This window comes from Trachymyrmex cornetzi, unplaced genomic scaffold, assembly GCF_001594075.2.
Source record: "Trachymyrmex cornetzi isolate Tcor2-1 unplaced genomic scaffold, Tcor1.1 scaffold238, whole genome shotgun sequence".
NCBI classification, from domain to species: domain Eukaryota; kingdom Metazoa; phylum Arthropoda; class Insecta; order Hymenoptera; family Formicidae; genus Trachymyrmex; species Trachymyrmex cornetzi.
Window position 1 is genome coordinate 101,271 of NW_017297040.1, and position 9,756 is coordinate 111,026.

At 33.0% G+C, this 9,756-nt stretch overlaps 1 protein-coding gene and 1 pseudogene across 1 annotated transcript in view; one reads left to right on the forward strand and one right to left on the reverse strand.

Moving 5' to 3' along the window:
* Positions 1-2,666: 2,666 nt before the first annotated feature.
* On the reverse strand, positions 2,667-7,297 carry LOC108761069 (putative nuclease HARBI1; annotated as a pseudogene).
* Positions 7,298-9,611: 2,314 nt separating this feature from the next.
* Positions 9,612-9,756, forward strand: part of LOC108761070 (uncharacterized) — a 14,406-nt gene continuing 14,261 nt past the window's right edge. Inside the window, exon 1 of the mRNA XM_018507404.1 lies at positions 9,612-9,675. Within this exon, the coding sequence (XP_018362906.1) occupies positions 9,612-9,675 (64 nt within the window). The remainder of the gene's footprint in view (positions 9,676-9,756) is intronic.

Consider the following 9,756-nt stretch of genomic DNA (forward strand, 5'->3'; position numbering starts at 1 on the left):
CGTGACGATGCCGCCATCAAAATATGTTACGTCCGATTCAAAATTTTTTGGAGGGGACGTCCGATCCCCCGCGAGAGGAGCCTCCACCGGCAGTGAGACCGGCGATCCAAGGCAAATGCCTAATCCTGGAGCATCGCCCGGTGAGGTTCCGTCACAAGATCGTGGATCCCGCGAAGAAGAATCCAACACCACCACCATCTCCCGTTAGAAGGAGGGAACGGAGTGGCCCGCAGGAGGAGACCCTATCGGGGACCCTTACAGGAATGATCAGAAGGATAGTAGCGGAGGAAATGGCCAGGGCCACTGGAACTTCTGTTCCGAGAACGCACAGGACAGAGAAAGCCGACATGCAGATGACAAAGCCGTCGGAACCCACGGCTGCAAAGCGGACAGAAACGAAAGCGAAACGCAGAGAAGAGAGAGCCGTGAAACCCGACGTGCGCAAGCGGGACATGGGGGAGAAAAGCCGGCCCACTGTGCAGTAGGAGGACTCCATCCCACGGCAGGAGTTATGGACCGAAATCCTAGGTCGGAGAGCAAAAAAGGGTTCGAAAAGTGCTCCCCCATCAGGGGTGGAGTAATCGCCCGAGCCGCTATGAAGGGACAACCCCGGACAAAACTAAGCACCGAGGTGAAACAAAGGAGGCCGCCGCGCACCGCCGCCGTGCAGATTAGCAGCAGAGGCGAAACAACGTATGCAGAGATAATGAGGATTGCAAAAAACACAATAGATCTGCAAGAATTGGGGATTAAGGAAATCCGTCCTAGGAGGGCCCGCACCGGGGCTTTCCTTTTAGAGATTGCCGGTGGAGTTGAGGGCGCGGCCAAACAGATGCACTGGCCACGAGGCTACAAGAGGAGCTGGTTGCAAAGGAGGATGTACGGGTCTCGCGGCCGGAGAAGACCGCTGAAATCCGGTTAAAAAACATCGAGGATAAATAAATATCATTTATTTATAAAATTATATTTAATTATATATATCAAATATATGTAAAATATTGAACATGCATGTTTATAAAAACAATTATAAAATAATTGAGATTGGATATTGATGATTTTCAGGTGATGTTACTATAGATATAAACAACAAGGAAAATCAAAACATCCATGAATGTAATATTAATTACGTAATGTTAATTACTTATTTCCATACTATTTTTTTACTGGCTAACTAAATTGTGTTTATAGGGTTTCCTATGAAAAGAAAAGGAAATCGGGATACTGATAGTGTGCGAGCACCAAAACTGATGAAAGAAAAAGGAACTATACACACTTTAGTTAGTGAAGACGGTCTAAAGATGGAAAGAATTAAGCACATAATAGAACAAGAGAAAAAAATAGCTGATATGCGAAAAGTTCACGAGGAAAAATTGAATACAATGAAAGAAAAGTTTCATACTGAATTATATTTCATTGTCTGTATCGTCGAGTGTTGATCATGTGTGTTTTTCGTTCTCGACTGTTGTAATATTATCATTAGGACGTGATTCCTTGCTGTGCTGCTATTCTGGATTAAATGTTTTAACGGAGAATCAGGAAGTTCTTTGGTTCGATTATTGACATTTGAGATTGGTAGTTCAGCGATGTACGTACGGATGATATCGAAGTTGTTTAAAGAAAGGAAGCTGTCATCTCAGTCACGAGGAAATTTCTATCGTATATCAAAGCATAGCACATGTAGCGCAAACATTATAATAATGACAGAATTTGACGATTCACCTATTATAGGATTAAATGTTAGATTTTAAAATCTTGCGTGAGGAAATGTATATAACTGTAATACCGAAAAAAGCGAATATATGTTGTGAGATAAGTTAGAATATGTATTGAAGCTGCCATGGTTTTGGTTTATGCATTATTTGTTTAATATTGAGAATGGTCTGATGACAGACCGAAACGTCTATTTATCATATTTATCATTAATTATGTATCATTAAGATGAGTAAAATAGAAATAATTTTTTAATAAGAATTCGCTAATTCAATCCTGCGCACGTGGAAAAAGCCATTTATAACCGAAAGTTATCTTGTAAATCGATCCACGGTTTATTATTTATTAATGAATTATATTTTTTAGAAATTCGAACCGCTCGTGCAAAAGCCGAGCTTGCAGAGTTACAGTTGCAGAAAGAGAAAGAAAATATGAAAGCATAGAACTGAAAGTTTTTTAATAGCAAAGACTTATTAACCAAAGACAGTACAAAGTATTTTATTTTTATAAAGAAACAGTGAGATTAATAATTAAGAGTATTATATATTTTATTATTATTATATTACTTAATTTTCTTTTACTTTATTTCTCTAATTACACAAAGAAGTACACTTCAAAGTAGATTTGCACTAACTTATTTTATAATATGATATATGACATAAAAATGTTAAAAGTTAATATTTTTTAATATTTACAACCTATTAGTATTAACAAATTTTAAAATAAAAATTCAATGGATATGCAATTAGAAAAAGTTCGTGTCAGTTTATATTGTTTTTATAATGTTAAAAGTTTATTTGTGTTTTTTTGGATTACATATATTGAATTACATAGATTACATGGATATATATCATAAATATCTTATATTACTTGCCTATGTATCTATCTTAAACCTACATTTTATCAAATATTGAGTTCGACATATTACAGACATATCAGAAAAAGTAGTGTTGTCTTCCGTCAAATATATGAAAACAAAATCTTATGAGAAAAATAAAAGGTGTCAAATCAAATATATTTTGTATTATAAGTTTATTATAATTATAAAATTATCCCATACAGCACAGTCCTAAAGGATCGTAATGATCTTGATTTCACTTCTTTTTTTATGGCATTAACTTTGGTTTTTTGTATTTTGATTTCACTTCTTTTATGGCATTAATATACTTTACGCTTTTTTTTACATTTTTAATGTCTTTTTTCAGTGGATATAATTTATCTATATAGTCTTTCAATAAGCGCTGCTCTTATCGCAAAACCTTCACCTGGTTGCCAATGTGGTTCATTTTCTGGTACATCTATTTCGTTATATTCTACTTCTTCTTCTTCTTCTTCTTCCAAAATATCATTAAACATTAATGACAAATTATGTAATACAGCACAAGCAACTACAATTGTAGTTGAACAAATCAACTTGTTGCTTAACCCTCTTGATAGACATGGAAATCTACGCTTCCAAATTCCAAACGTTCTTTCAACAATTTGACGTGTTCTTCTTTGAAGTGCGTTGTAACTGTAATAAAAAAATATATTTTAATTACTAAATTTGTAAAGACTAAATCACAGCTGTATTTTTAGAATATTTTTTAAATTAAATAAAAAGACAAGAAACGGACTACGAACCAAATGACCTTTAATTTTCAAACAAAAACTAACATAAATACAGGGAATGGAAAGTTACTATTTAAAAGTAACAAGTTACAGTTACTCGTTACCGAGTAGGAAAAGTAACAAGTTACCGTTACTAGTTACCGATTTTTAAAAGTAACTCGTTACAGTTACCGTTACTTGAGAAAGTAACTTTTCGTTACTTTTCCGTTACTTTTTTTTAAATCGACGACCAACAATCACAGCGGACTGGCCTAGAGGCTTCTTTAGTCTCAAGCGCATTGTAAAAAATTGTGTAAAATTATAACTATTATACTGGATAATTTTGAGATCCACTATAATAGTTGTAAACGTCCACACGTTTGTATATTTGCAATATGCAAATAAAAATAATTTCTTGGTTTGGAACTAAGCAGATTATGGAAGTACAATTACAATGTGTATGTGTAGTTACAGGAACGATAATATGACAATATATTTCGCACTATATATTATTATACATTTAACAACAATACGCGAAAAATTTCTTTTATATTACGTAATATTACTAAAATTTGGATAATTACAGAAAATATTCAAAATATCCTGCTATTTACATAATTTCCAATATAAAATAAGATATATTTACACAATAAAAATAAATTTACATAATTTTTGTGGAATTACATAATTTCTGTAAAATTGCATGATTTTTTATATTTACAGAACTAATCATGTAATCTATTTTACATTTATTATATGTGTAAATTTACGAAATTTTTTTACAGTGTAAGTGGCTTGTGTCGCATCGTGTCCAATCATGTGCAAAGTAACGATAAAAGTAACTGTAAAATTCGTTACTGTTACCAAAAAAATGTAACTTCGTTACCGTTACAATTACCAAAGAAAAAAAGTAACGCAGTTACTAGTAAAGTTACCAAAAAAGTAACTTGTAACTGTAACTTCGTTATAAGTAACGAGTTACTTCCATTCCCTGCATAAATATGATAATCAATACTAAACAATAAATAATATAATTAAGACTCCTTATGATCCCATCAAGGTTTGAAACGCTTAATTATATTGTTTATTATTGTGAGTATTGATTATCATATTGTCAATTTTTATGTTATTTTTCCTTTGAATATTAATGATCGTTTGACTCATAGTCTATTTATTGTTTTATTTAATTTTATCATTTGAACCAGAATATTAATTTTTAATTTATTTTTAAAACACTTGACAGTATAATTTTTAACAATATTTGTATCAGCAATTAAAATTTTGAAATAATAAATTAAAGATATAATATTAACGCAATTTCCTCATCTGTTTCTGGATTTTGAATTGGAGTTAAAAGAAATGGTAGACACGGATACCCAGCATCTCCAACGAGAGTTCCTGTTAACTGTCGTTGAACGTATCGCATGTATATTCTAGAGTTTTGGAAAATTCGACTGTCATGTTGGCCACCCGGGCATTCTGGAACAATATCCAGAAATTCTGTTCTAGGGCCTACAACAGCCTGTATACGAAAAAAGACAAAATGACTCTATATTAATATTTATAACAAAATATGTATATAATGTAAATATAATATAACATTATATTTTACATTGATAATATTATATTAACGTCAAGTATATAATATATGATGACCAATAACTATTTTTTTTTATTTATGGCATACAACTCTATTTAAATCTTTATATACATACCTGTACATTTAATAAAAAATATCCTTTTCGATTTCTTTAAATTTCTTCTATGTTATGGAATCTTGTACCAGTTAAGCGTATATGCGTGCAATCAATTGCTCCTTCAATACCAGGTAAACCAATACCTCTATTACCACATCCGATATCTTTAAAAAGTCTTTGATTCTCTCGTATGGCATCTGGCGAAGAAGGCATTTTTACATATCGGTTTAAGAGTCTTGCTAAAAGAGATACTCGAAAAACTGTTCTTGAGACAGTTGGCTGTGAGACAATTATGGTATCTCCAAGTACTTGCTACAAAAATTAAACTATATTAATGATATAATATTGTAACATAGATGTATAAAACAAACATTCTTTGAAATATAATTAAAGATGCCTTTTTAATGTGTATTTTTACTTTATATATTTTATTATTTGAATTACATACTTGAAAACTTCCTGTTGCATAAAATCGTAGACAAATTAATAATTGATACAATTAAGGAATGGGAAGACCACGGTTATTATTACATGTAAGTTCATTTTCTATCGGAGGTAAAATTCCATATAGAATGGAATCTTTATTAAATCGGAAATGTCTTTTGAATTCTCGATTGTTATATATTTCAAACGGATTGATCCAGTCTCTTATGTATCTTTTTGGAGCACGCACATAACCTTCATCGTCGCTTATAGAATCATCATCAACTTCTTCTAAATCAATATTTCTTATATCTTCTAAATCAATATTTCTTATATCTTCTATTTCCATTTTAAAAACTTTTCACCTCAACGTTTGAAATAACAAGGTGTATTTAAACTTTAAAAACTTTAAATTGAGTACTGTGTGCGTGATAAATCAAACAAGATGAACTTAAGTCTACTATTCACTCGACTTGGATTTTTCCTTACTAGAGAAATGCTTAAGATCGTCTTAGATGACTGTGAATTCGACAGTAATAAGACTATCTTAAGATCATGCTTATATGAAATAAGATATGTTTATGAATCTTATTGAAACGCTTAAGACTATCTTCAAATAAGCTAGACTTCCATAAGTCACAGCTTGAATTTTTTCTTAAGTTCCACCTTATTCCCTGTCTATGAATCTAAAAGACATCTTAAGATCGAACTTAAGGCGATCTTAAATATAAGAAACGACTATGAATACCGCCCTTAGAGAATAGTTCATATGAAATTATTTGAGAATCTTTAATCACACACATGCAAGATGTATAATAACCCCGACAGATACGATTAGCCCATGTGCAATACCACGAAAGAATATCACCAAGTATTACAACATGTAGAAAACGCTGATCGTCTACATTGACCGTCTAATTCATCATAGTCGTAAACCCTTTCGAAGTGTTGAATGTTTAGCACACCAAGTACCAGTGCGTGTTAAAACATTGCGGAAACCGAGTTCCTGATTGCGTATCAAATGCGGGAGCAATGAACAATTACGGTTAGCCATGTTTGCACAGACTGACTTTGCGCGATCCCCGTCAGTATTTATATTTTCGTTCCCACTCAACAATAGTAAAAATGCAATGTTTGGGATGTTCATAGTAGATTGATAACAGTCTAATAGCTGTTTAGAGCTGTTAAATATCAGGATAATAGCTGTTTATAGCTCTTAAATATCAGTCCGATAGATGTTAAAAGCTGTTAAACATCAGTCTGATATCTGTTTATAATGGACTGATAGCCGTTCGATATCGCGAGGCGCTGCTAGTGATAAAATGCTGAGGTAAATTCTTTCGAGCGCGACGTCTCGTATACTTTATGGCTGAGGTATACGATTTTACACGAGACGTACTTTTTGTCGCTGATATTGATTGTGATGATCTAATTGTTACTGATAAGTAATGAAGTTTCCGTGGAATGGTTCGAACGCGTGACTTTTCGGCTGAGGTATAAACCTTTGATCGGGGCATTGTACTTTCGCATGTTGATATAACGCATTGATCAAATTATAATTGATAAAAATGCTGAAGTTTATTCATGATATCATTTGATCACGTGATATAATTTTCGGTTAAGGTGTAAACTTTTTACCGAGGCATTGCTCTTTTCCTTGGAATGATATCATGTTCCAACGAACATCTTTACTATAAAATCGCGCACAACCCCCGCGCTGTCAGTCATTTCCAAGACAGTAGGTCAGTCAGATAGCTGTTAGTGAGTCTTGCAATAATGGAGTGTATTAGTGATTTGCTAGATGTTGTGTGCAAGATACAAATACATTTACCGCTATTAGGTCTGTTCGCGTTGCTTGGACTTTTTGCAATCCACATTTTTGCTTTCTCTCTTTTCAAAGCCAAATATATATCTATTTCATTTTAAGTGCAAAAATATTTGGAGCTTTCATGTAACGCAAACAGACCTATTGCCTGATAGATCTGACAAAATAACCGATAATGTAAACATACATAAAATAATAACCAACGTTGTTCATCACATGCCAAAATCTTTTTCCATTAACATTAACATTGTAGACGAGCGTCAACTGATAGGAAAATTGCAAGTATGTTTATATATACATATATTAATGTGGAACATTATGTGACAGCGTAAACCGCGATTCGGTGCTGCGTAATCTAGATGATTGTAACACTATATGATGCGGAAAACACGCAAAGAATTGCGCTTTACAAAATGTATTTAAGATATTTAACTGGTGGTCGCAACATCAGGAAGAATTGAAAGATTTTTAAATAAAATCTATGTTATCTTACATTAATATGTTTTTATTTTCGCCACCCTAACCTGTAGATATTTAAAATAAATATAACAGATAGATATTGAAATGAACCGATAGCGGTTCGATATCAGTCTGATAGCTGTTTATAGCTGTTAAATATCAGTCTAATAGCCGTTTATAGCTGTTCGATAGCGGTTTGATAGCATCTAGTACGGAGTCTCGATGCTATCGATGTAGGGTAGAGCGGGACTAGCGTGTTGTGACACATTTTCTTGAAATTATTATAAATCTTCACATAATTATAGGTGGACCAATGGTAAATGCTTTAAAACGTTGCATGTTCATCTGGTTTAATAATTGAGTACTTATAAATCCTTGATATATCTCATAAACAAGAAAAAGGTTACATTAATTACAAGGATGTAAGTGGACATGTAGAATATTCTCGAAGGATAAGTTGAACCATGAAGATAACTGTTCAATGAGGTTACATATTATTAAAAACATGAAAGGATAATGTGTATGTTAATCAAATTTTGATTACTGTCATCTTAAATATAATAATTTGTAATATTTTTTTAAATGCTTTAATTAACAAATCAGAAAAATTAAAGTCTTAACTCTTGATAATATCAATTAAACATAAAATATGTTTAATCGTTAACACAGGATAAAAAGTATTGATAAAAACAGAGTTCATTTAAGCAGCTGAGTTTATAAGGTTACTTATGAGATATTGGCCCAACAAGCCCCATATCGGTGTTGACTGAAATATAAAAATCTTGAATTATATTAATGATTCTTGAAAAAAACCTTAAATTACGCTAACAAAGCAGCTGTATATTAGCAAATGTTGCACTGTTTGGCAACGTTGCATCTCAATTATATCACATTATTTGGCAACGTCGCATTTGTATTAAATTATATTAATGATCGTCATTCTTGAAAAAATTTCTTATATTCCGCTAATAAAGCAGTTGTATATTAACAGATATTGCACTGTTTGACAATGTCGCATCTCAATTATATCAAATTATATATATTTTATTATTTGATATCGTTGCAAAACATGTCAAATGTCCTTGAAAAAAATTTCTTATATTACGGGGACAAAGTAATATTGAAACTTGCAAATTTCCAGACGCTGCAATTGTGGTGTCAGACTATATTAATGTCATCACCGGACGTGTCTAAAAATCTGATGCTTGCATTTTTGATGTCATTGACCGGTAATGGTCACACAAACATCCGAGGATTTTTGTGGAAAGTCAATCTGTGAAAAATGGCTAACCATAATTGTTCATCGCTCTCGCGTTTAATTTGCAACCGGGAACTTGGTTTCCGCAATGTGTCAACACGCACTAATACTTGGTTTTCAAAATATCAGATAGAGCAGCAGGGTTACGTTTCGGTAAAAACGTTTAGTAAAATGGAAATAAGATCTGAAATTCATACGTGTACTCGAGGCACGTGTGTTATCGTTGATTTTTTACCTAGGCGGAGACGTATGTATATTACCGACCTGCATTTCTATTATCCGCCGAATTTTAGGTCTGAAGATTCTCCCTTTGATTCCTCTGATAATGATGAATAAAAAAGGGGATAGGATTTGAAAGCGGTTCGTGTGACGTTACTGCATCAGGCGCTCGGAAGGCATGGATTCGTACGTTCAACCGTAAGTATTTTATATATGGTTTTTAATAATTTTCTCTGCAGATCACTTATTCGTTTGTTTTTTTTTTCATTACAGCGTGGCTTCTCGTACAATTTTGGCAAGACTATTAGCGTTGACACCAACAGCGTACGAATTTCTGGAGATCGGGATCGCTGTGGGACCAATGTCTTACGTAGAAATTGAGATTGACGATACCCGAGGCAACCGCATCGTTTTGCTTCATACTATGTAGATGGCGTTAATCGAAAAAACGGACAACTATCCAGCGATTGGTGCAGTCATCTACGCCATCGAAAGTAATGATACTGGACCTTGTCATTAAATTTGTTGAAATATGTGATGTTGACAATGTAAAATTATCTTTATGTGACAAGTGT